The sequence below is a fragment of the Elephas maximus genome, chromosome 20 (assembly GCF_024166365.1).
Source record: "Elephas maximus indicus isolate mEleMax1 chromosome 20, mEleMax1 primary haplotype, whole genome shotgun sequence".
Taxonomy (NCBI): Eukaryota; Metazoa; Chordata; class Mammalia; order Proboscidea; family Elephantidae; genus Elephas; species Elephas maximus.
Genome location: NC_064838.1, coordinates 37903778 through 37931624, shown reverse-complemented (window position 1 = coordinate 37931624; position 27847 = coordinate 37903778). Strand labels below are relative to the sequence as shown.

Sequence of the window (27847 nt, the reverse complement as noted above, 5' to 3'; positions counted from 1 at the left end):
AATTTTTATTATTTGTTTTCTTCTGGTGCCTGATGGATTCTTTTGTTGCTCACTTTCTATTTGTTCAAGTTGTAGGGACAGTTCTCTGATTTTGGCTCTTTCTTCTTTTTGTATGTGTGCATTTATCGATATAAATTGGCCTCTGAGCACTGCTTTTGCTGTGTCCCAGAGGTTTTGATAGGAAGTATTTTCATTCTCGTTGCATTCTATGAATTTCCTTATTCCCTCCTTAATGTCTTCTATAACCCAGTCTTTTTTCAGGAGGGTATTGTTCAGTTTCCAAGTATTTGATTTCTTTTCCCTAGTTTTTCTGTTATTGATTTCTACTTTTATTGCCTTGTGGTCTGAGAAGATGCTTTGTAATATTTTGATGTTTTGGATTCTGCAAAGGTTTGTTTTATGACCTAATATGTGGTCTATTCTAGAGAATGTTCCATGTGCGCTAGAAAAAAAAGTATACTTTGCAGCAGTTGGGTGGAGAGTTCTATATAAATGAATGAGGTCAAGTTGGTTGATTGTTGTAATTAGGTCTTCCGTGTCTCTATTGAGCTTCTTACTGGATGTCCTGTCCTTCTCCGAAAGTGGTGTGTTGAAGTCTCCTACTATAATTGTGGAGGTGTCTATCTCACTTTTCAGTTCTATTAAAATTTGATTTATGTATCTTGCAGCCCTGTCATTGGGTGCATAAATATTTAATATGGTTATATCTTCCTGATCAATTGTCCCTTTTATCATTATGTAGTGTCCTTCTTTACCCTTTGTGGTGGATTTAAGTTTAAAGTCTATTTTGTCAGAAATCAATATTGCTACTCCTCTTCTTTTTTGCTTATTGTTTGCTTGATATATTTTTTTCCATCCTTTGAGTTTTAGTTTGTTCGTGTCTCTAAATCTAAGGTGTGTCTCTTTTAGGCAGGATATAGACGGATCGTGTTTCTTTATCCAGTCCGAGACTCTCTGTCTCTTTATTGGTGCATTTAGTCCATTTACATTCAGCATAATTATAGATAAGTAAGTGTTTAGTGTTGTCATTTTGATGCCTTTTTATATGTGTTGTTGACAATTTCATTTTTCCACTTACTTTTTTGTGCTGAGACGTTTTTCTTTGTAAATTGTGAGATCCTCATTTTCGTAGTATTTGACTTTGTGTTTGCTGAGTCGTTATGTTTTTCTTGGCTTTTATTTTGAGTTATGGACTTGTTATACCTCTTTGTGGTTATCTTAATACTTACCCCTATTTTTCTAAGTAAAAACCTAACTTGTATTGTCCTATATCGCCTTGTATCCCTCTCCATATGGCAGTTCTATGCCACCGGTATTTAGTCCCTCTTTTTGATTATTGTGATCTTTTACATATTGACTTCAATGATTCCCTGTTTTGAGCTTTTTTTTTTTTTTTTTAATTAATCTTGATTTGTTTTTGTGTTTTCCCTATTTGAGTTGATATCAGGATGTTCTGTTCTGTGACCTTGTGTTGTGCTGGTATCTGATATTATTGTTTTTCTGACCAAACAATTTCTTTTAGTATTTCTTGTAGCTCTGGTTTGGTTTTTGCAAATTCTCTAAGCTTGTGTTTATCTGTAAATATCTTAATTTCGCCTTCATATTTCAGAGAGAGTTTTGCTGGATATATGATCCTTGGCTGGCAGTTTTTCTCCTTCAGTGCTCTGTATATGTCATCCCATTGCCTTCTTGCCTGCATGGTTTCTGCTGAGTAGTCTGAACTTATTCTTACTGATTCTCCCTTGAAGGAGACCTTTCTTTTATCCTTGGCTGCTTTAAAATTTTTCTGTTTATCTTTGGTTTTGGCAAGTTTGATGGTAATATGTCTTGGTGTTTTTCTTTTTGGATCAATCTGAAATGGGGTTCGATGAGCATCTTGGATAGATATCCTTTCGTCTTTCATGATGTCAGGGAAGTTTTGTGTCAGCAGATCTTCAACTATTTTCTCTGTGTTTTCTGTCCTCCCTCCCTGTTCTGGGACTCCAATCACACGCAAGTTATCCTTCTTGATAGAGTCCCACATGATTCTCAGGGTTTCTTCATTTTTTTTTTAATTCTTTTATCTGATTTTTTTTCAGCTATGTTGGTGTTAATTCCCTGGTCCTCCACATTTCCCACTCTGCATTCTAATTGTTCAAGTCTGCTCCTCTGACTTCCTATTGCATTGTCTAATTCTGTAATTTTATTGTTAATCTTTTGGATTTCTGCATGCTGTCTCTCTATGGATTCTTGCAACTTATTAATTTTTCTACTATGTTCTTGAATAATCTTTTTGAGTTCTTCAACTGTTTTATCAGTGTGTTCCTTGGCTTTTTCTGGGGTTTGCCTTATTTCATTTCTGAGGTCATCCCTGATGTCTTGAAGCATTCTGTAAATTAGTTTTTTTATTCTGTATCTGATAATTCCAGGATTGTATCTTCATTTGGGAAAGATTTTGATTCTTTTGTTTGGGGGGTTGTAGAAGCTGTCATGGTCTGCTTCTTTATGTGGTTTGATATCGACTGCTGTCTCCGAGCCATCACTGACTGGGACGCTGGCTGCAGGCTCCGAAAACAGTCGCTGCTTCCCCATAGTTGTTCGTTCTCCGTCTCCGTCACTCAGGTCCACTCTTTAAATCTGTGTTTGTTATTCAGGGTTCGTAGCTTGTCATGTATGTGATCAATTCACTTGTTTTTCCGAGTCTTTGTTGCAAGAGGGATCTGAGGTAGCGTCTACCTAGTCAGCCATCTTGGCCCCCTCCCCCCTGCCTTGTACCTGTACAGTTTTTTATATATTAAGGATATTAACTAAGGTGATATTAACTAGCTATTATTATTATTCCTCCAGGGAAGATCATGGAGACTTCAGAATCTTCCTCCCAGACTCAAGACCACAATCGAGTCCCCAGAGAAACGGAAGATCTAGACTGTATGTTTGCCTTCCCTCACCTTGTGGGCAAAGCCATATGGGAAGTGGAGTCCAGCAGTGGGTGGGACAGGAAAAGTTCTTCCTCAGCTCCTGTGGTCCAATGGCTCAAGTTACAGCTGAAATCTCTAGAGAAGTAGTAATTTTACACACATGAACACACACACACCAAGTGTTTGGTTCAGTCTGTTCCAAGTACTTTCTAGCTGTGATGGCCTTCAGTTGCTTCCCAAATCTCAGGAAGGCTCTGGGCTGGCTCTATGGAGAGGTCTTAAAGGGTGGAAAAGGTCCTGTCTGACTTCAGACTGAAGGATGAAAAGGTTTAGGGCTTGTTCAGATCCCATTTGTAAATTTCAGAGACATTCTAGATTGGCAGCTGCTCTTAGAGTCTAGTGGTCTCTGGGCAGGGCGGGGAGCTTAGCGAAATTTCCACCCTGGGCCTCTCTAAAGACCCTGGGACATCTGAGAGCCTTGATGTCCTGCACCTTCCACTGGCTTTGGGTGTATGTCTCTCCTGGCTCCCCAAGTACAAGCCATCATCTAGGAAAAGGGCAGGCCTCGATGGTGCTGGGGTGGAAACGGTGGGAAATGCTCATCCCTTCACCTCTGTGTGCCTCCCAGACGGAGACACGAACTTCCATGAGCAAGACAGGGAGACTGGACTCTTTTCCCAAGAACTAAATGAGAAAGACAAGTCTTCCTCCTCCTCTTCCTGCTCATCCTCAGGTATAGCAATTTTTTTTTGTTGTTGTAAAAATACATATAACACAACATTTGCCGATTCAACATTTTTCATGTGTGCAATTTAGTGATATCAATTAATCATGTTGTACAACCATCACCCATAGTCGTTGTCAAATTTTCCATCACCATAAACAGAAGCTCACGGCTTCCTAAACCATGATTGCCTCTTTCCCTCTGTCATCCGCCTCTGGTAACCACCAGTAAAACCTTGGTCTATGGGGCAACAACAGTTAGTCCTGGATAGAATGGGAGAAATGCATGGAGTAGAACTCATTATTATTAAAAAAAAAAAAAGGCAGACAAACTGGAACAGTAGAGAACAGAGGACCCCCTGAGACTATTGCCCTAAGACACTCTAAACCTAGAACCGAGCCTATCCCCTGAGATCACCTTTTAGCGAAATAGAGTGGCACACAAGATAAAGGATATTACCCGTAAGATCGGTTCCCTACTTTAAAACCATCAGTATGAGACCAAAAGGTCAACAATTTCTCAAAAGCAAAGATGAGAATATAAGGGGACAGGGAAACTAGAGTACTGGAAAGGGAATAAACTGAACACATTTAAACAGAACATTAACATACTATGATAAATCTAACTAATGTCACTGTAGGAGCCCAGATGGCACAGTGGTTAAGCGCTCGGCTGCTAACCGATAGGTCAGAGGTTCAAACCTACCAGCCCCTTCTCGGGAGAAAGATATGGCAGTCTGCTTCTATAAAGATTTACAGCCTTGGGGCAAGGTCATGGAAGCTCCATAGATACACCCAAACTCCCTGAGGGACTGAATTACTGGGCTTAGGCTGTAGGGACCATGGTCTCAGGTAGCATCTAGCTCAAATGACATAACATAGCTTATAAAGAAAATGTTCTACTTTCTACTTTGGTGAGTAGCATCTGGGGTCTTAAAAGTTTGTGAGCGGCCATCTGAGATACTCCACTGGTCTCACCCTTTCGGGAGCAAGGAAGAATGAAGAAAACCAAAGACACAGAGGAAAGATTAGTTTAAAGGCCTAATGGACCACAACTACCACAGCCTCCACCAGACTGAGTCCAATACAACTAGATGGTGCCCAGCTACAACCACTGACCACTGCTCTGACAGGGATCACAATAGAGGGTCCTGGACAGAGCTGAAGAAAAATGTAGAACAAAATTCTAACTCAAAAAAGCAAAAAAGACCAGACTTACTGGCCTGACAGAGACTGGAGAAACCCCGAGAGTATCGCCCCTGGATACTCTTTTAGCTAAGTAAGTCACTCTTGAAGTTCACCTTTCACCAAAGATTAGACAGGCCCATGAAACAAAATGAGACTAAAGGGACACACCAGCCCGGGGGCAAGATCTAGAAGTTAGGAGGGGACAGGGAAGCTGGTAATAGAGAGCCCAAATTTGAGAAAGGAGAGTGTTGACATGTCCTGGGGTTGGTAACCAATGTTGCAAAACAATATGTGTACTAACTGTTTAATGAGAAGCTAGTTTGTTCTGTAAACCTTCATCCAAAGTACAACTAAAAAAAGAAAAAAAAAAAAAAAGATTTACAGCCTTGGAAACCCTGCGGGGCAGTTCTACTCTAACCTATAGGGTCTCTATTAGTTGGAATCGACTTGATGCCAACAGGTTTGTTTTAATGTCACTGAACAGTTTGTGTGGATATTGTCAAAGGGGAACCTAACCTGCTGTGTAAACTTTCACCAAAAACACAATAAAATATTATTAAAAAAAAAAGCACAAAAACAAAACAGAAAACTTTGTTCTAGGTATTACAAATATGATGTGTGTATGTATACATAGTTGTTGTTAGGTGCTGTTGAGTTGATTCCAACTCCTAGAGTAGAACTGCCCCATAGGGTTTTCAAGGCTATAATCTTTACAGAGAAGATTGCCAAGTCTTTCTCCTATGGAACCAATGGGTAGGTTTGATCCATCAGCCTTTCCATTAGCAGCCAAGTGCTTAACCACTGCACAACCAGGGTTTATATATACATGTGTGTATATATATCTCACAATATTATTCCAAAATTTTACATGCAAAAACAATTCCCCATAATCCCCCAACTTGATGCTTCAATTGTTTTTCTTCTCATTTCCTTCTAGAGCCCATCTACTATACATATAACTTGTACACAGTTGTAATCTGATCATATAGACAATTTTGTCCTCTGCTAAAAAAAAGTTTTGTATCTTACCATAAGCATTTTGGCATGTTATTCTGTGATATCCTTGTAGCTGTTTTTAATGTTTGCTAACTAGCCCTCATGTAGCTGCATCTCCTCTACTCTGACACTTAGGTTTATAGGGACACCCTAGTGCTGTGGTCAATACATAGATTCAGTCAAGCAGACGGCCTAGGTTCAAATTTATCCCTGCTGCTAACTAGCTGTGTGTCCTTGGATAAATTGCTTAACCTCTCTGTACCTCAGTGTCCTCATCTCTCAAATGCAGGTGATGCCAAGTGTTATTACCTCATAGGATTATTATGAGGATTAAATTTTTCATACATATCATGTCTTAGAACAGAACCTATGACATAGTAAAAGCTCTAAAAATAGCTATTATTATTAAGATTCCCCACCCCCCCCCCCCATTTTACAATTCTCATAAAATGAGATTCTCATAAAATGTGCAATAGCTTTTACTTTTTGGATTTTTTGTACAAATCATATCCTTATATAAGTTTCTCACAAGTACTTTAATAGGTAGAATATTCTTTTAATTCAAAATATGATGTTGAATTTATAGCGTCATCATCATCAACATCATAAAAATAAAAAAAAAAACTAGTATTTATTGAGCACGTACTATGTGCCAGGTACTGTTCCAAGTACTTTGTACATAATAACTCATTTAATTCTCACGGCAACCCTCTGAGGAAGGTACTACTATTATTCCCACTTTACAGGTGAGGAAACTGAGGTACAGAGGGACCAACTGACCTGCTGTAAAAAGGCTTAATAACTTAGGATTCCCTGGAGGTCTCTCTGAAATCAGGAGGACCAGGGAACATGGGCTCTGGACTACCCCTTGGTGACCAGAGCGCCTTCACTGTGATCTCTTTTACGTTATGAACTCCGACTTAAGCTATTATTTGATGAAAGGGTTCCCACTGCTAATAACAAAATGCTTGTAAAGCACTGCCTTAATCTAATGTCCTTGTTTTGCAAAGAATGAGAGTGAGGCTTAAGGAGAAAGACCAGAAAGGCACAGAAACCCATTGCCATCGAGTTGATTCTGACTCATACTCTATAGGCAAGAGTAGAACTGCCCCCATAGTGTTTCCAAGGAATTGCAGGTGGATTCGAACTACTGACTTTTTGGTTAGCAGATGAGCTCTTAACCACTGAGCCCCTAGGGCTCAGAAAGACACAGAATGAATGATTATTTCAGCAGACAGTGGAGGGAGAGTGATTAGTGGGTACCATAGGTTGATTTGCAGCCACTCTCCTCACGGGACTAGAAAGGAAGCCACTGCCCTTATTTTAAAACAAAACAGAAACAACCAGGCCACCTACAAGGTTTAGCTCTGGTAGAAGAGCTCTCAGGAGCAGAGGGGCTGTTTGTGGCCTGTCCTTTGATTTCTCCTCCCTGGGTGGGAAGGGATGTTCTGTCTTCTGAATCGGGTTGACTCTCAGGAAGCACAGCTCCCCAGCCAATGCTCTCCCTCAAGGGAGAGGTCTCTGCCCCAGGCATGGGACTAGCTGTAATTTCCCAAACTCCAGAGAGTCCTAGAGGAAACAGGAAAACAGACAGTCCTAGAAGCCCAGAGACAGAGTGACATTCAGGATAATGGTCCCCAACCCACTGTGGCTGGTCTGCTGCTGGAATCAGACCTGTCCCTCTTCCAGGCTGACAGTGATCCCTAGCTCTAAAGGCCTGAACCTGGGGACCCCACTCTGAAGCTCCCAGCCTGCCTCTCCACGCAGGACCCCAACTCATGGTCTAGAATCCAACCACTCCCTCCCTACGTATCTTATGGTTTTAAGGTATCCTATTATTTTTAAATTAAGTTTTGTTGTTTTTTTTTTTCAATTGTAAAAGGTTATACATAGGTACATAAGGAGACCTGGTGTTAAAGCACTTGACTGCTAACCAAAAGATCAGCAGTTCAAAACTCCCAGTGGCTTCTCAGGAGAGAGATGTAGCAGTCTGCTTCCGCAGAGATTTACAGCCTAGGAAACCCTATGGGGTCACTATGAGTCAGAATCAACTCTACAGCAGTGGGTTATACATAGGCACATTGTCGAAAAAAAAAAATCTTTTGCCATTGAGTTGATTCCTACCCATGGCAACTCCATGTATTGCAGGGTAGAGTTGTGCTCCATAGGGTTTACTTGGCTGTAAACAAAGAGGTACCTTGGAAGACAGGCCTGGTGATCAGCTTTGAAAACTCTATGGAGCAGTTCTACTCTGCACATATGGGGTTGCCATGAGCTGGAATTGACTTGATAGCAATTAACAACAGGAATCTTTATGGAAACAGATTACCAGGCATTTCTTCCTTGGAACTGCTGGTGGGTTCAAACTGTCAACCTTTAGATTAGCAGCCAATTGCAAACAGTTTGTACTACCCAGACTCCTTGTAGGAAATATAGGGCATATATATATATATACATATAAAACCAGTTGCCATCAAGTTGATTGCAACTCATGGTGACTCCCTGTGTTTCAGAGTAGAACTGTACTCCATAGGATTTTCAATGGCTATGATAGAGAAATAGAAAGAAAAAAAATCACCCTTAATCCATTACCCGGAAATAACCACCAAATAAATGTTAGTGTATTCCTTACGTGTATTCAATAAGCAGTTACAAAGTACCAACTAGGTGCCAGGTTCTGTGATGGGTACTGGCAACACCAGTAAGAAATAATGAATCCTCTGTCCATGGAGCCCTGGTGGAGTAGTGGTTAAGAACTTGGCTGCTAACCAAAAGATCAGCAGTTCAAATCTACCATCTGCTCATTGGAAATCCTATGGTGTAGGTTCTACCCTGTCTTAGGGTTGCTATGAATCAGAATTGACTTGATGACAACAGGTTTTTTTTTTTTAGTTTTCTGCCAATAGTTATTTTTTTCAAAAGTCGCGTTAGAGAGCATTTAAAAAAATTGTCCTCATTTTAAACAGCACATATCCTATAATACCTTTCATGTAAATTAAGAGTCTATTATAGAGAGAGCTAAAATAACGTTTGTTCACATGTTGATGGACGTTGTCCCTGGCTGATGAAATCTGGGGGATTTTTTATTTATTTTCTGTGCAGTTTGATTTTTTTGCAACAGTCGTTATCTTTGTAGTAATGAAAACGTTTTTTTTTTCTTAAAATACAGAAGGGAAGAAAATAGAAGTCACTCACAATCTTATCTCTACTGTTGTCATTTCGATGTCCTTCCTGATACTTCTTTGTATCTAGTTGAGATTGCGTATGCACTGATTTTGAACCACAGTCAACTTGATTTTCTGGATTTGTAAAAATTATCCATGATTGATCAGGAGGTCCCCAAGCACACTGAGGGACAGCTCAGCCCTTTGGCCATCCTGCAGAAAGGGCATCTGCTAGACCTGGGGCCAGAAACTACTGGGCCTGTATTCCTGGAATGCTGACTGGTCCAAGTGTGCAAAAGACCGGGTAATTGTTCAGGACTTTATCAAGCTCCCTCAAGGCTGAGCACCCTTGGGACAGTGGAGGACTCAAGGCTTGTCCTTCAGGAACTCAAGAGGGTTGGAGAGATGAGCATCCAAGGACCACTAACCCTCAAGCTCAGTGTATCAAGCGCAGACAGTTGATGCTGTAAAAACCCCAGAGGAGTGGGCAAGATCAGTGTGAGTTGGGACAGTTGGAAAGGGCTTTCTACAGGGGATGTGACCTCAGCTTAACCTTTAACCTCACTAATATGATACCTTATATGACCTTGGGGTCCCTGAGTAGCACAAACTGTTAAGCTCCCAGCTGCTAACTGAAAGGTTGGAGGTTCTAGTCCACTTAGAGGTACCCTAAGAAAAACCTGGCGATTTGCTTCCAAAAGATCACAGCCTTGAAAACCCTATTGTTCAATACATGGGGTGGCCATGAGTCAGAATTGACTTGATGGCAACTGTTTTTTTAAATATGAACTTGTCTTATCTTCATGAAAGCCTTATGAAGTAGACAAGACACCAACGGAAATATTAAGTAGACAAGAAGCCAACAAAGATATTTAGTGATTTGTCATGCAGTGGCAGGTCTCCTACCCTCACACCACCCCCTGGTAGAGCTCTTTCCTCCAAACCACACCCCTCGCCTGAACTAAATTCTGAGATGCATTGTGTTCATGTTACTGGATTAGGGCCTGTGCCCTGGAGTAGTCGAGCCAATGAAACATACTCGAAGTCAGAAAGAGAGAGAAAGTTTCTTAGGAGGTGACACCAACAGAAACTCTGACAGCAATGCAGGCTGTGTTTATGGAGTCCTGAAAAGCAATTTTTACATAAGAGCTTATGTATCATTTTGGCAAGAATTACCTAGTGTTTTCAAGCACATAGTCCACAGATGGTCATATACATCACAAAACAACTACAAGAAACTCTTTATTAAACTAAAGATATGCATGCCAGACATCTGGACTCTAGTCTTTATGTTTGTAACAGGCAAAAAAACTTACATAAAAATCTCTCAGCTAGTGGAACTGGCCTGCCAAGTTTACTCTGACTAAGATAAGGAGCAAGAGAGAAAGTTGCAGACCAAAAGCGCCAGGCAGCCTTCCTAGCTGCTGTCTTGCAGGCTGAAGGCCATTTCCTAAGAGAACAAAGAAGAGGAGGGAGACCAAGGCCACAAAAGCTGAGAAGGCCCTGCACCCTTTTGGAAAGAGACCAGTGCAGCTGTTGCAATAAAAAAAACTTACAGGTTACTTAGAGTGTCATTATGGCATTAGTTATGTCAAGCTCTCAATTGCCCATTTTGAAAAGGAGAAAACATGTTGCAAAGTATTAGAGTCACAGTCAGAATGAACATATCCTCAGCTCCTTCCAGGCTGAGGTTCTCCTACAGCTTATGTTTGTTCCCTGCAGAAGGCAGTGGTGAGGACCAGCACCCCAGAGTAACCAGAAAACATCGACGGAGACTGGTGGCAGGACACCCACACAGGGACAGCTCGCCTGGTAGGGGATTTAAAAAAAAAAAAATCTAAACCCACTATGCCATCAGAGTTTCCTTATTGTTTATAAAAAAAAAAAAAAGTTTTTTTTTTTTTTTTTTTTTAGAGCAGAAATACGAAGTAATCTAAACGTTCAACAACAAGGAATTAGACAAATGATGCTACACCCTGTCTGTGTTACAGCTCCATTCTTCATGTATCTGTGAATTGAAAAAGAAAGACATCAAATTATATAATTAATTTAATCTCTTTTATGTTTTGTAGAAATCACACATACTTGGTTAGAAACAAAACTAGAAGGGAAAATATCAAAAAGTGATTATCTCTGGATGGTATAATTATGAATGATCTCTGTTTTCTTTTTTGGAACTTTCCTATACTATAAATGTTTTACAATAAGCACATTTTATTTTATTTTTAATAGACTTAGTTTGTTAGAGCAGTTTTAGGTTTACAAAAAATTGTGCAAAAAGTACAGAGTTCCCATATACTTCCCCCCTACATTGTTTCTCCTATTAACATTTTGCATTGTACATTTGTTACAGTTAATGAACCAATTATTATTATTTTTAACTAAATTATTATTAATCAGTTAGTATTAACTAAAATCTATAGCTTACATTAGCATATTTTATTTTATAACCAGAAGAAGATAATTTTTTCTATGCACCCTATTGAGCACAATTTACTCTGTGAAACATATGGGATGGCCTTGAGTCGGAATCAACGGGACTGCAACAGGCTTTTTTTTTTTTTAATGTCTAGTGCAGAACCTTGGCACACACGAGGTGCTTAATAAATGCTTCCATGAAGCTGCAGTTGAGTTGAATGTAGGCTTTGGAGATAGACCTGGGTTTGAATCTTGGAGTTACCACTTATAGGCTGTATGACCTTGGGAGAATAATTTAACTTTTTGAGCCTCAGTTTCCTTATCTTAAAATGGGTGGGAGCGATAGTAATACCTTCTTCATAGGATTTCCATGAGGATCAAATGAAGTATTAAACATAAATACTTAGTACAGTGTCACTATGAGTTAGAGCAGACTCGAGGGAAACAGGTTTGGTTTTTTGGTTTTAGTATAGTGTTGGTACATCGTGAGTACTCAATAAATGGCAACTATTATTATTGACTTTAAATAAGTCCCAGTCCCTCTCAGTCCCCAATTCTAAGTAAACTGAAGGCTTTTACCTCTGGGGGCTCTGAGAGGGGTGTCAATGCAAAACCGAAGCACTTGTAGGGCTGTCTTGCCTCTTGAAGACTCACACTCCACCCCCCCCCCCCCACACACACATGCACACAGAGGGCCTGTGTTACCTTTTAAGGCTTCAGACATGTGGGACACTGAGGCTGCCCTGAGCCACTGTGACTGGGGAGAGCTGACTAAAGGGGTTTGTGTCTCAACCAGGTGCCGAGCACGTTCAGCCTGACGTTTCAAAGGATGGGCTTCAGCTCTATGAAGGTAATCAGTCATCCAGTGGCTTCAGAGAAAACAGAATTAGACCAAGGACATGGGGGTTTAGAAATTTTTGGAGTGGAAATAAGGTCATGAGGATGTCCTGTAAGCTGAAAAGTCCCAGGCAAATATAGAAGATGTGACAAAGATAGTGTTATAACATTGGCTGATGGGGACGGGGACATGAGCCTTTTCTACCATGGTGATGTCTGGAGGAAATTTTACAGCCTCTTCCAAGCTGTAACTTTGACTTGTGGGGTAACCTTGATCAGTCACCTAATCTTTCTGGGTCTCAGCTACCCAACCAGCAAAAGAGGACATGATCAGTGCGTTCTCTCTTGGAATACTAGGCTCTTTAAACATGCAAGGGGAAATTCAGGATCTCATTTCTGCAAAACTCATTTTATGGAATAATTGTTTCCAAGTGCCATCATTATTATAGTGAAGCATTATAAATATTATGGCGCTTTGCTTGGTAGAACTTGCTAGATGAAATGGGGGAGTTTGTAGGGAGTAAGCCAGTTTGCAAAAGAGCCTGACAAATACAAACTGCCAGATTAAAGGAGAAGCCTATTGAACTTTGTTTAACCCAACCATTGCAAAATCTACTTAGTTTCCTCACACCTGGTAATAACCCAAGAAAAATGACAGAAAAAAATACATATATATAGGTGTATTCAAAGAAAAATGAGTCATCTGTTATGCATAAAAATATAACCAGTGGTTGTCTCTAGGTGGTAGTACTGTGGGTAATATATTTATTTTGTTTATATGAATTTTCTGATTTGGGTGTTTTTTTGTTTTTTGAGGGTTTTTTTTTTGTTTAGAAAAATATTTTTAATTACTCAAGTAGTTTAAGAAAAGAAAGGTTTCACTGGGTATACAAAAAGGTAGAAACCGTAATGTTGACAAGGGTTTAGCATTTTTTTTTTCTCATAATGCAAGTAATTCATATTCACTGTAGAAAATATAATCACTTACTTGTGAATTACTTCCCCCAAGACCTTGGAGGTATTTAGTAAATTATATTTTTAAGTCTCATTTCATGATGTTCTGGATGTGTTCTCTGTACCCTTGGGACTGGCCACTCTTTGGTCATTTCACACATGGTGCCACCATTTGCAGTGTGTAGAGTGTTTGTTCACAGCCATGTGTTGAGTGACCCCTTCTGATGTCTGTGTCTTGGGGCCGACCTGAAGTACAAGAAGTGTAACGGGACCAGGACTCTTGGGGGTGGTCATCATGAGGGGTCCTGCCTGCCCTTGACAGGAAGAAGGTGACAGAACTAGGAGAGGGATCGCTAGAGAACTAGAATAGGCAGAGCAGCTGGTGAATGAGGCGGGAAAGCCACGCCCCAGACCGCACTGATGGGGAGGCTGCAGCTCAGAACAGCTCACTCCACTCCTAGGCAGCCCAGACAAGGGGCTTGACCCACAGGCTACCCCCAGGCCCCACTCGCGGCAAGGGTCCTAGTATACAACCCAGCTTGGCTCCCACCACTCAGGACCAAGGTGGGGCTGGGGTTCACGTGATCAGGTGTGAGCACCTGCACCAGGATAGGCACAGAACAGAAAGAGGTGGAAAACTGAAGCCCATTTGTATGCAGATGTGTTTTATTTGGCTCACAGAGTGTTTTTTTTTTAGTTGCTACATTTAATCAATTCTACAACTCACATTTTTACACATTTGAACATCTCCGAAATAAAGATGCATCTTAAAACTCCAAATATCTTTAAATTACCATTACTAGCAACTTGCAAGTGTAATTGGCAGGGAGTTTTCTTGCTTGTAGTACATAAAATGTCAAGTCTTACAAATGATGGCATCTTCGAGCTAATGAAATAAGATAGTTGCCAACATTTTTTTTAAAAAATCAGGAGGTTTCACATAAAAACCTGGGAGTCTGGCTTCTCATGGAAAATTGGAAGACCTGTCACACTGGACAGACAGTTTTCAGCTGGCTGGGGGGTAGCGTCCCCTTTCAATGGAACAGCGCCCCTTCCCCCAGCTTGCTCCTGTCCCCATTTGACATACTCCAGGTCAGCCTGTGAGAGACGTTCCCCTTGGAGTCACTTCTCCCCAGCCAGATGATGATGGCTATGTGACCACTGCTCTTCCTTCTGTGCAGGTGCACCTGGAGAGATGGTGCCCTCTGGGGAGTCAGGTGAGTGTCTGGTTAGGGGAGACGGGTCACTGGAGCTGGTGGCAAGGCCTGGGTGTTGCCTGTCTGCCCTGTGAGGGCTAGCCTTTGTCAATGCACATACTGTGGGAGATGGGAACTCCCAAGTGAGAGCAGGTATAAGAGGGGCCTGGAGCCCTGGCCCTGGAGTCCTTGGGTGGAGCAAATAGTTAAGCACTCAACTACTAGTGGAAAGGTTGGTGGTTTGAAGCCACCCAAGACACCTCGGAGGAGAGGCCTGGCAATCTCTTTCCAAAAGGTCACAGCCATTGAAAACCCTATGGGGCAATTCTATGCTGCACACATGCGGTCACCATCAGTCGGAATCCACTTGATGGCAACTGGTTTGGTTTGAGTTTTTTGGGGTTTTCTGGCCTGGACTCAGCATGAGGCAGGAGCCCCTGCAGATTAGAAAGGGGATCCAGGTAGGAGACAAGGCGATTATAACCATCAATGACTAAAGAAAAAGATCCCTCAGGGGGCTGGAGGATTTGAGCAGGGCCTATGGCTCTCCCAGAAGGGAGGCCCCTGTTAAGGACCCAAGCTGATCTAATGTGTTTCTAATTTCCAGGACTCCGGAGGAGAGGCTCTGACCCAGCAAGCGGTAAATATGCAAACTCAAAGAGGAGAGTGGGAGGCGGCCTGGATTCCAGGGGAGTGGGGGCTGGGTAGGGAGGGCAACAAGACAGCCTGAGAGGGTTTGTTGGTGTAGCAGGGACGCTGTCACCAGGCAGGGGTCACCATGATTCAGGAAAGGGACCTCCAGGCTCAGGGGATATGGAATGCAGACTAAGATCTGTGAAGGAGAAGGGCGTTGGTCGGGGCCCCAGGAACAGCCACCCCCCCTTCACAGTTTTGCCTTGACTGGCCCTGCAGTGAGTGCCCTCTGGCCCAGGAAGAAGAACCCCTGAGGTCAATTCTCAGTCAGGGAAGAAAAGCTACTCTTCCCACGTCAGAGTTAAGCACTTATCTCTCCCTTGTTCCTAAGGAGAAGTGGAGGCCTCTCCATTAAGAAGACTGAATATCAAGAAAGATGGTAAGGAAATTAGCGTTTCAAGGCAGCTTCTGCCTGTCTGGGGCAGATTTCTATCTGAAGAAAGTCAGCTGGTGGCTTAGAACAATCATATCCCGCCCCTGTCATGTGCCCTACATGCAAACTCCTCTGCTTAGAATCACCTGGAAAAGGTGGTGCAGCTATTCCCATTTACAGATATGGAAACAGACTCAAGAATGGGGAGTGGTCTTACAGCAAGTAAGAGGCAGGGCCTGGGCTTGACCCCTGTTCCTGTTCTCTCTCTCTGCTACACACAGTCACTACGATGATGAAGGCTCTCCAGGCGTTGTGGCAGGATGGGGTGGGGGGTGCTAGAAATGGGCCAGGCTGAGGAAGCCATGAGGTCAGACTTGGCTAGACCCTACAGAAGGAGCCAGGAGAACTAGAGGGACCACCTCTGTTTCAGGCCTGGAAAGATGAGCGGGGAGGGGAGAGATCACAGTTTGTTTTTGTTTTCAAATACACTTTATATTTAGAGCAATTTTAGATCTACAGAGAAACCGTGCAGAAAGTACGGAGCAGAAAGTACAGAGCATACCCATTTATCCCCTGCCCCCTGTACACTCTCTCCTATTAACATCTTATATTTTTTATTCATGTGGTAGATTTGTTACAGTCGATGAGCCAATATTGACACTTTACTATTAACCATACTAATATAAACGATTAGACTTCATTCTTTGTGTTGTACAGTCCTGTGGGTTTTGACATAGTATCATGTGTTTGGTGGTGTCTGGGTTATGCTGTGTCCACCACTACAGCATCATTCAGAAGAGTTGCGCTGCCCTAAAAATGCCTTGTGCTCCACCTAGTCATCCCTCCTCCCCTTCCCCAAACCCCTGGCAACCACTGATATTTTCACTGCCTCTATAGTTTTGCCTTTTCCTGTATATCATGTAGCTGGAGTCATACAGTTACAGCCTTGTCAGACTGACTTCTTTCATTTAGCAGTAGGCATCTAAGGTTACTGTATGTCTTTCCGTAGCTTGGTAGCTCATTTCTTTTTTTTTTAATCACTGAATAATACTTCATTGTGTGGATAGATCACAGATTGTTTATCCGTTCACCTATTGAAGGACACCTTTGTTATTTTCAGTTTTGGGCAATTATGAATAAAGCTGCTATAAACATTTGTACGCAGGTTTTTGTGTGGACTTAAGTTTTCAGTTCCTCTGAGTGAATACCTAGGAGTGTGATTGCTGGATTGTATGGTAAGCCTACGGATAGCTTTATAAGAAACTGCCAGAATTGCTTCCCAAAGTGGCTGTAGTGCTTTGCATTCTCACCAGCAATGAACACAAGCTCCTGTTGCTTAACATCCTTGGCAGCATTTGATGGTGTCAGTGTCTTGGACAGATATGTAGTGGTATCTCATTGTTTAAATCCTTAGTGACTTACGATGTTGAGCGTCTTTTCATATACATCTGTCTATCTTCTTTGGTGAGGCATCTGTTCAGATCTTATAATTGAGATGTTTACTCCCTTGTTTGTTGAATTCTTAATTGTTGAATTCTCTGTATATCTTAGATACAACTCCTTTATCAGATAGTTGTTTCGCAAATATTTTCTCCCAGTCTGTGGCTTGTCTTTTCGTCCTCTTAAGAGAACAGGTTTTTGATTAACAAATGGCAGTTGTTCTACAAGCATCTTAAATGGTTGCAAAAACCCCACCTTCTGGGATTGGGGAGATGTGGGTCTGAGCTGCTGGTCCTGCCCCTGTCCGGCTGGATAAACCAGGGCATGCTGATTAATTTCCCTGGATTATAAAGCGAGGTTCGTTGCACCAAAACTGAGATTCCTGAAGTGCAGGCCATGTCCAAGGTGCTTCAGGACATGAAATTATACTGCAAAGCAAGAAAGCAATTCCCCTTTCCACCCTCTTTCCTAGAGGACAGTCTCGGTTTGTGCCTTTGATGCCGCACCGAGCTTTCCTAATTTCGCTTTGGAACACAGAGAGAGCAGGACTCTCCCTGTGTTCCAGAGCCTTTTAGATAACAATGTCTGGCTAGAACTTAACCATCTTGTTTTATTTTCATTGTGTTTGTTTTTATGACAGGGGATCCTAGTTTCCCATTTACTATTGTGATATAAAGTTTCCTTTTTAAAAAGTTTATTTAAGAAAAAAGGAATCTAAAGAAAAATGTTCAGTAAATAATATTACAGACAGTACTTGGATTAGCACAAAATGGTGAAGGTGGTAGGCAGTGGTACATGGAGATGGTAAAAATCACAAAGGTGGTGTGTGGATGCCTGAAGTCGGAACAAAGGAGTTTCCCATCCCGATTCCCATCCATCCTCACAGGGACATAGAGGTTGCTCTCTTCATTTTATCAAGGAGAACGCTTAGGCTCAGAAGCTTGTCCAAAGCATCACAGCACATCAAGTAGCTGACCTGCACTGAACTTGGACACATTACCAGCTGCCTCAATACCACAGACAGGGAACCTGCCTCATTCAGGGAGCCTTCTCTAAAATGCCCTCTTTTTTCTTTTTTTATAACCGTTTTTGCATCTCCTATAATCACAGTCATTTGACCGGCCCCAGAGGAAGCAGGAAAGTTGCCTTCTCCCTCCAGGTCCTCCACAGTGCCTGACTAAGCACAGGGAGGCCTCCTTTAAGACAGCCCCTGAATTCCTGCCCCAGGCACAGGCCCTGCCTCTCCTCTCCTCCCGGTACCTCTTAACTGTGTGAACGCTTTAAGCCTGCAATTCCACTTGTAGGCATCAGGCCTCCAGAACTACCACACAGGTGCACAAAGGTTCACTTGTAGTGATGTTTATGCAGCATCGGTGGTAACAGCAAAAAACTGGACACCTCTAGGTGCCCTGGGTGCAACGGTTAAGTGCTCGGTTGCTAACCAAAAGGCTGGCAGTTTGAACCCATGAGCAGCTCAGTGGGAGAAAGACCTGGAAATCTGCTCCCCTAAAGACCACAGCCTAGGAAACCCTATGGGGCAGTTCTACTCTGTCCTATAGGGTCACTATGAATAGGAATCGACTCGATGGCACACAACAACATAAACGGGTGCTCTGGTGGCACAGGCAGTTAAGTGCTTGGCTGCTAACCTAAAAGTTGGCGATTCGAACTTACCCAGAGGGAGAAAGACATGGCAGTCTGCTTCCATAAAGACTGAAGCCAAGAAACCCCTATGGAGCACTTCACCTCTGTAACACAGAAGGACTCACTCCATGAATTGGAATCAACTTGACGGCAACTAACAACAACAGTTACATAAATGGTTGTTGTTGTTAGCTGCTGTCATCTTACCTCCAACTCAAGGCGACCCCATGCACAACAGAATGAAATGCTGCTTGGTCCTGCATCATTCCCACAATTGGTTGTGGATTGCACTGTTGTGATCCACAGGGTTGTCACTGGCTGATTTTCAGAAGTAGATTGCCAAGCCTTTCTTTCTAGTCTGTCTTAGTCATAGCAACCCACAAGCCTCCACTGACAGGTGGATAGTGACTGTGTTTGACGTGCATTGGCTGGGAATTGAACCCAGGTCTCCTGCATGGAAGGCTAGAACTCTACCCCTGAACCACCATGGTGCCCGCATCAATGGCGGACCAGTTAAATAAATTAGGGTAAATTTATATACAACACAACAGTAGGCAGCCACAGAAAAGAAGGCACATCTCTGTGCTCTGAGGTGGAAAGATGATCTGGTCTGGCAACAAAAGGGAAAAAGCAAATTGCAAAGCAGCAGGTATACAGATTGGTCCCCCTTTTTTAATTAAAAAATGCGGGTAAGTATGCCCGGAAAGGTTTTGCCAATCACTACTCACTTTTAGAAGTGAGATTGGGAGGGAGAATGGGGCACCATGAAACGTCTAATTTTCAATGGACACATTTGCATTATTTTACAGTTGCGTTTAACATTCATTCCACAAATCGAGTATTGAGCACCCCTGCGTGCCAGCCCTGCTCTAGTCACTGGCATCCGGCCAGGAACAGACGGGCTAAAATCCCCGCCCACGGAGGAGCTGGCCTCCCCCTGGGAAGACAGAGAATAATAAGCACAGAAACGAAAATAAAATACGCTGCGTGATGATAAGCGTTACAAAAATAATAAAGCGAGATAAGGGCTGGAATGTGGTGGGGCCTGAGTCCTGTTTTGGTTCAGGTGGTCAGGAGCAGCCTCCCTGAAAAAAGTTACATTTGAGCAGAGACCGGAACACGTTTTGTAATTGAAAAGGAGAAGGAAACAAATAGTAATCCTCGCCTCTGCTTTGACAGACGAATTTTTCCATTTCGTCCTCCTCTGCTTTGCCATCGGGGCTTTGCTGGTGTGTTATCACTATTACGCAGGTGAGCAGGGGGTTCTGGGGGCGCCACGGTAGGGAGAGGCGCCCTGGTGGGGGTGTCGGCATGGGAAAGGAGTGGCACGAAGGGCCCCGGGGAGGGATGGCATGGGGGAGGAGAGGCAGCAAGGGGGAGGGGGAAGAGAGGGCTGACGCGGGGGAAGGGGCAGCATGGGGGAGGGAGTGGCACGGGGAGGGGGTAAGCAGCGGCATAGGGGAGGGATGGCATGGGGAAACGGGAAAGGATGGGGGCACGGCATGCGGGACCTGGCACAGAGAGTAGAGCATACCCAGAAGGCTGGGAACACACGGTGAGGGGTGGCATGGGGATGGGGTGGGAGGGGGAGGAGGCCAGAGGTGGGGGGCGGGCAGGCCTGCTGGGTGATCATTCTGTCCCCTGGCTTCCCTTCCAGACTGGTTTATTTCTTTCGGGGTCGGCCTGATCACCTTTGCCTCCCTGGAGACCGTTGGCATCTACTTTGGGCTGGGTAAGGCCTACCCACAGTGTCTTGGCGGGGGTGGCTGGGCTGGCCACAGTGCTTGCCAGGGACGGGAGAATGGTCATGACCTAAACATTTTTTTAAATGTCATTATGCTCATGTTTTCTTCCTGACCACTTCCAAGGTCAATGTGAAATAACTGGCCAAACCCAGTGGAAAAATTAGACAGCTCCATAAAAATGCAACTCAACCAGTTTAAAGTGGCAAATAGAATGAGCCAGATGCCTAAAATGAGCTAATAAATGGGACTGGGTGCTGAATTCAGCCAAGTTCCCGGCATTGTTCTTATGGTCCATTTTTGTTTTTAATAATAATAACTATCACTATCATCTAAGCTCAACCTGCTGCCTGAAATTCCACCATTAGAGCTTTATTTGTGTGAGTAAGGCTTTTGTCTAGGGTGGGCAGGTGGAAGGATCTGATCCCATATCACTTGAGTGGGCACAAACCCCAACTCCTCTTTCTCTTTTGTTTTTGAACAGTATACCGGATCCACAGTGTCCTGAATGGCTTCATCCCCCTCTTTCAGAAGTTTAGAGTGCTGGGTAACTTGAAAATTTTTCCTATGGTCACTGCTTCTCTCCCTATCAGAGTCTTCTGTTTTTAATGAGGCTTAGGAGGAAAGAGCACAAGATCTGCAGTTAGGGCCCTGCATTCAAGTCTTGCCTCTGCCAATTTATCAGCTCTCTGACCCCGGACAGGCCCTGTAGCTTCTTTCAGCCTCAGTTTCTTCAACTGGAAAATGGGTGTAATAATGCCTACTGCACAAGGATGTTGTGAAGGTCAAATGAGGAAGGGATGCAAAGTCCCTAACAGAGAGACACGGTGTAGAAGTGACGGGAATCTGACTATTCCACATTCTCTCATACTTCACACTTTTCCAAACGCTATCTTCTCTGTGATTTTATTTTTTTAATAGCAACTGGGGAGGTGGCTGTAGTTTACTTATACTTAACTAATGAGGAAACAGAGGCTCAGAGAGGTAGAGTCACTTGTCCAGGGTCACACAGCTAGAGTAGCTGAGCTGGGCAAAAGTAGATCCTCTTTGGTGACCTGTAGCTCAGTGCCCACCATTATGCCTCAAATGGAAAGGCCAGGTGGCTGTGTGTCTCTGTGCTGGGGCAATACCTGTATGTCACCAAGTCATCAAGCCAACTCCCTCTGTCTCCTTAAGCCTATTTAATTAGTAAAGGGGAAAATAGCTATAATGGCTGTGGGTCATGGAGATAGATGGCTTCTGGGCCGACTATATCATTCCAGCTGTGAGCGGGTGTTTGGGCATCTGGGAGCGTAGGGACCAGGCTTGTCTTCCTTCAGAATCTCATGCCATCCTGTGGCTTTGCCTTCCAGGGTTTAGGAGGACTGACTAAGGCCAGTGCCGGGCAGGCAGCTGGGCCAGGCCCCGGTCTGACCACCACTGCATCGCCTGAGCCCACGAGGATGGAGTGACAGAGCGACATGTGGGAGCTGTGCAGGCGGGCCAAGCTACAGCAATAAAGAAAGAGCTTTTCCTCCCATGTGATCTGAACGTTGGCACCGGCCTGGGGCCGGGGCATCATTTGGGCAGTGTTGGCATGCAACCTAGCGGTCAGGAGGGAAGGGAGAGGGTGGGCAGGGGTGTCTGAGCCCTTCCCAGTACCTGGATCAGCAGGAGGACTCTGGGATGTCCCTCCTCTCGGGAGATAGTAGGAGGCCCCTAGGCCCTGCAAGCTGTAATCTTTCTGGGGTCATGGATTCTCTCAAATCCCTAGTCTGTGGGCTTTTAGGTCCTATACAGCCATCCCAGGACAGACAGACAGTCCGCTGCCCTGAGACATGGAGTCACCAGGGCAGGCCCCCGGGTGACCCTGATGCAGGTGAAATATTGAGGACTAGAGTCACAACAACCAGGCATCTCCCCTCAGCCCCACCATCCAGCACCAGCTTCACTGCCTGAACTCCATCAAGATTCAAATAAAGTCTCTTCCCTGGACTAAAGAGAGTCAGCTAAACATTCCTTTGGGTTTCTTGAGCATGAGGACACATTGACCCCATCTAGTCAGGGAGGACACTTTGTCCTATTGGATAAAGTATGAAAGAGGATAAATGTGCAGCCCTTCACTTTAGGTCTAGGATTTCAATTGCACAGGTTCAGAATGGGAGACAGGGCTTTGCAAACATTCCTGTGAAAGAGATCTGGGCTGTTAGGTATTCTCAGCTCAGCAAATACCAAAAGAGTGATGTAAGGGTGCAAAACAAAACCCATTGCAAACTTGGGTTTCATTAATAGAGTTATAGTGTCTAGACTGAAGGAGGTGATAGTAGGTCCTCCTTGTACTGCCCAGGCCACACCTATAGCATGTGTTCAGTTCTAGACTTAAATATCAAGAGGGACAGTGACAAACTAGAGAACACACAGAAGATGAGACCAGTGTGAGAGTATAAAGGAAGAATGAAGAAATAAAAATTCTTTGACTAGCAGAAGAGAAGAACGGGCTTCATCGCTCTCATAGACTCGTGGAGGACACTTTTTCAAGTGCTTATGGTGCTCCAGGAAACCCTAGTGGTATAGTGGTTAAGAGCTATGGCTGCTAACCAAAAGGTCGGCAGTTTGAATCCACCAGGCACTCCTTGGAAACCGTATGGGGCAGTTCTACTCTGTCCTGTAGGGTCACTATGAGTTGGAATCGACTTAATAGCAACAGGTTTGGTTTTGGTTTTTATGGTGGTCCAGGCACTTTCACATACGTTATCTGATGTAATTCTCACAGCAGCCTTGACATGTGGAATCATCCCCAATTTACAGATGGGGAAACAGAGGCTCAAAAAGCCCCTTAGTAACATGCTTAAGTTCACACAGCAAGTAAATGGCTGAGCTGCAATTGAATCCAAGCCTGAGTTCTCCTTATGCCAAGCTGCCTTATAGAGCATGGCTAATCCAGTCTCCCACCCCAGGCAGAGCGCCCGTCCCTGAGGGAGCTGGAGTGGCCCAATGATTCCCCCAGACTTTGGGATTTCTCAGACATATAAAATTTTTTAAGTGGAGAGGGACCCCCACAACATTGGGGCTACCAACTCTTTACCAATTGAGAACAATAAAAACAACAAGTATCACCTACTCTCAGCACCATTTTACAAAAGAAAGAACAGTTTTGCACCAAAAAAAAAAGAAAAATCATAGAAACAAAATGGAGTCGAAAATTGAATAAATTAATCTTATGAAAATCTTACTATGTGTCCTTATTTTGCTCAAATCGCTGTGGCTGGTGAAAAATTAATCTTTTGGAAACCATGAGACTAGAGACCTAAGGACTTTTAATGTTCTCTCATTTCTGGGGTTTTCCAACCTCAGCTCCCACATCTCTAGTGACGAAAGCCTTATTACTTCCCAAAGCAACTCGTACTATGAGAGTGTTTTACTCTTGTTCTAAGACAATGTTCTAAATGATGTTTTAGGAATTTCCACAGAAGAATAAAGAGTTCTTGAGTTCCTGCTGTATGTTGCATTTCGTCAACACTCCGCTCCTGGTCCAGCCCTAACATCAAAGCCTGGGACACCAGGTCCGACTAGATGCTCCTCTTCTCCTTGGGCTAGTTAGTTGTCATGTCTCCGCTGGGCCTCCTAGGGAGGGGAAGAGTCCAGTGACCTCTACCACACAAGGGGAAATAAGACAGATAAACCAGCAGGCCTTGGTGAGTGGAGAGGTGGTATGGGAGGGATAGAAACAGGAGCCCTAGGGCCTCATTGTATTCATATAAAAAGGAGGGCCCTCTCAAAAGATGGATTCTTCAGACTCCTCTTGGGGGTAAGTCACAGGCCTGAAGCAGATGCTTGGTTTGGCTGTGAAATTAGGGCTGGTTTCAGTTCCTACCCACTCCCTGGCTGGGCCTCCTTGTGCAGTGAACAACCTGCACAACCTTATTTGGAAGCTGTGGTGGCTAATGATGTTGACCATCTTCATGAGCTTACTGATCATTCATATATCTTCTTTGGAGAAATGTCTATTTAGATCTTTTCCCCATTTTTTAAATCGGGTTGTTTTGCTGTTAAGGGTTCTTTATATATACCAGACACACTCCCCTTATCAGACAGATGATTTGTAGTATTTTCTCTGATTCTGTGGGTTGTCTTTTCACTTTCTTGATGGTATCCTTTGAAGCACAAAAGTTTTTAATTTTGATGAAGTCCAATTTACATTTTTTCTTTTGTTGCTTACGCTTTTGGTGTCACAACTAAGAAACCATTGTCTCATCCAAAGTCATAACAATTTACATCTAAAAAAAAAAAAAATTTTTTTTTTCTTCTAAGAATTTTATAGTTGAATTTAGCTCTTATGTTTAGTTCTTTGGTCTAGTTTGAATTAATTTCTGCATATGGTGTGAGGTAAGAGCCCAGCTTCATTCTTTTGTATGTGGAGATGCAGGTGTCCCAGCGCTTTTTGTTGAAAAGAGCATTCTTTCCCCATTTGACTGGTTGTCTTGGCAACCTTGTTGAAAATCAATTAGCTGTAAACATGAGAGTTTATTTCTAGACTCCCAATTCTATTCCATTGTTCTTTATGTCTGTCTTTATGCCAGTACCAAACTGTCTTGATAATCGTAGTTTTGTAGTAAGTTTTAAAATCAGGAACTGTGAATCCTCCAACTTTGTTCTTTTTCAGGACTGCTTTGGCTATTCTAGGTCTCTTGCTTTTTTATACAAATTTTTAAGATCAATTTGCCAAATTCTGCAAAGAAGCCAGTGGGAATTTTGATGGGATTATATTTAATCTGTAAATCGACTTGGGAGCATATTATGCTTCTTCTTAAGATTTATTTCATTTTAGTTTTTTACAATTTCATTCGGAAAATATGTCCCAAATGTTTTCGCATGTTTCCTACGAGTCTTTTCAGTGCATGAATTCATTTGTTTTTATTTTGTGCCCTTTTTCTTTCACATTATAAGAAGCATTTTTCCATTACTAGATACTCTTCATAGCTTCATTTCTAACCACTGTATTTACCAGGGTTTGCTTACTAATCCCTTATATTGAGGTAATGATATTAGTGTTTATTTATTCAGTACTCCTTACATGCCAGTTACAGGACTAGACTATTTATACACATAGGTCATTTAATCCTCACCGCAACCTTGTGAGGGAACGTCTGTCATGATCTCCATTTTACAGATGAGGAAAACTAAGACACAGAAAGGTAGTTCCTGAGTTTTTGATTTCAAGAACTTGTGTATGACTTTCTTCTAAAGAGAACCTAGAGTGTAATCAGATGTCTATCAAACAAATAAAATACAAGTTTTTACAATGGAAATATGAACTTGCTGACTTGAGGGCAATTTGATTAGCCTCTTTATAGGAGTGGTGGGTCCCTGGGGCTGGCTCTGCCACCTCTTGGCTGTGACTTTAAACAAGTCCTTCCCTCTCTGAGCCTCAGTTTTTTTCACCTGTACAACGGGGGGATCATAACAGCACCCACCGCAGAGTGTTGTGGTGAGGATTACATAGATAATTATATAAAGTCTTATACATAATCTCTGGCACCTTCGTAGGTACTCAGTAAATGGGAGTTATTTTATTAGATCAGGGGTCACAAATCAGATGTCTTTAGGGTCAGGCAGGCAATGTACATGCACGATGTCAGCTGGATATAGAAAAGTTAGGAAGTTGGAGAAAGGGGAACAGGAGTGCCTATCTCTGACCAAAGGGGCAACCGCTATCCAATGTAACCAGGCAGGAATACCAGCTCAGTGGTATCAGCAGAGGTCAGTCAGGAAAGCAGAAACCACACCAGGTATTTTAACAGAGAGAATTTACTATAGGGGATTTGTTAAATAGGTACCAGTTCCAGTTGCCATCAAGTTCACTGTGACTCATGGTGACCCCGTGTGTGTCAGAGTAGAACTGTGTTCCATGGGGTTTTAAATAGCTGATTTTTCAGAAATAGATTGCCAGGCCTTTCTTCTGAAGTGCCTCTGGGTGGACTCAAACCTTTAATCTTTCGGTTAGCAGCCAAATACTTAACTGTACCACCCAGTGACTCCTAAATACAAAAGGATGAAAAGGGCAAACAGGGACCGGTGAAGTATCACAAAGAGAGTAACTGAGGGAAGCTTTTCCACCCTTGGGGCCAGGGGAACAAAGGAAGGAGGTTGGAGTTATTAGAACCTAGACACTTGGGAGAGGGCCAGATGGAGCAGGATCCAGTCCTCTGAGGAAGGAATGTTGCCCAGTTAGTGCTGGGCTCTCAGACAGGCTTGATGAGGCTGGTTCTAGCCATGATGCCAGAGTGCCTATTTCTCAGCAGAAGCCAGAAATTAAAAAAAAATTTTAATATCAGCGATTCATTTTTAAAAGTAAAAACCAAAGATATCACTTTGATGACTAAGGTGTGCCTGACCCAAGGCGTGGTCTTTTCAATCTCTCTATATGCATTTGAAAGCTAGACAATGAAGACGGAAGATCAAAGAAGAATTGATACAATCAAGTTGTGGTGTTGGCAAAGAATATTGCATATATTGCATATCCCATGGACTGCCAGAAGAACAAACAAATCTGTCTTAGAAGAAGTACACCCGGAATGTTCCTTCGATGCTAGGAGGGCAAGACTTCGGCTCACTTACTTTGGACACGTCATCAGGAAAAACCAGCCTCTAGAAAAGGATTAAGGATGTCAGCGTTGGTAGAGGAGCAGTGAAAATGAAGGAACCCCTCAGTGAGATGGATTGACGCAATAGCTACGACAATGGACTCAAACAGACCAGCAATCGTGAAGACGGTGCGGGACCAGGCACTGTCAGTTCTGTTAGGCGTAAGGTCGCCGTGAGTCAGAGCCAACTTGACGGCAACTAACAAGAACATTTTTTTTTTTTAATTCAAATACTTTGTGTGCCAAACCAAACCAGATCAGCCTGCAGGCCATCAGCTTACAGCCTCTGCATTGGGGCTTATTCATCCGGAGACGGGAGCTGAAAAGGCACACGAAGAATGGGAGGGAAAGCCAGAGCGAGAAATGAGCACAGGTGTTTCTTGTCCACGTGCCCGTTTTTGGCAGCCTGGCTGCATTGTGGAGACATGACTTCAAATCCCAGTTCTCTGCTGGTAACCTTGGCCTCTCTGGGCCCCAGCTGTAAAGGAGGGGCTCAGGCTCATGACTAGGAGCCCCTCCTACCCTGGGAGAAATCCAACCCCTCCAGATCTCAGCTGAGGGTCAGTCTGCACTAGTGTGCTGCTCCCCGGGGCCCCCAGCCCCCAGGCCTACCCTTGAACCCTCTCCCTGCTGCTCCCTCTGTTAAGCTAGCTCAAGGCCAGTGTCAGCCCAGGGTCTGGTTACACCTCAGGCATACAGCAAATTCCTGGGGCCCCAGTCCAGAGTGTGGTCTAAAAATAAAGCATGGAATCCTAAGCGAGGGAAGGCAGGATTGGAAAGAGGGGGCAAGGGGAGGGGGGCTGTTGGGGGCTGGCTTCTCCTTTTGACTGCCCTGGACTCTGTGTGCTGGACTCCTGCTGGGATCTCAGTGGAGGGAGGACAGGGGTAGTAAGAGTGTTCCGGGCCCCTGAGGGCCAGCTTGGGCTGGGAGGAGGAGAGGGAAGCCTAGGAAGGCAGCT

General features: G+C 43.5%; 1 protein-coding gene across 5 annotated transcripts in view; it reads left to right on the top strand.

Annotated features, from left to right (window-relative positions):
- Positions 1-21784, top strand: part of TMEM40 (transmembrane protein 40) — a 73850-nt gene extending 52066 nt beyond the window's left edge. For 3 of the 5 annotated variants that reach the window (XM_049862817.1, XM_049862813.1, XM_049862815.1), the window contains 11 exons: positions 2827-2907; positions 3526-3630; positions 10691-10780; positions 12183-12236; positions 14359-14394; positions 14981-15013; positions 15398-15445; positions 19703-19774; positions 20181-20255; positions 20750-20812; positions 21618-21784. In XM_049862817.1, the coding sequence (XP_049718774.1) occupies positions 2835-2907; positions 3526-3630; positions 10691-10780; positions 12183-12236; positions 14359-14394; positions 14981-15013; positions 15398-15445; positions 19703-19774; positions 20181-20255; positions 20750-20812; positions 21618-21637 (669 nt within the window). In that variant the 5' untranslated portion in view covers positions 2827-2834 and the 3' untranslated portion in view covers positions 21638-21784. The remainder of the gene's footprint in view (positions 1-2826; positions 2908-3525; positions 3631-10690; positions 10781-12182; positions 12237-14358; positions 14395-14980; positions 15014-15397; positions 15446-19702; positions 19775-20180; positions 20256-20749; positions 20813-21617) is intronic. The other 2 variants (XM_049862814.1, XM_049862816.1) reach the window with 2 other exon arrangements.
- Positions 21785-27847: the final 6063 nt, after the last annotated feature.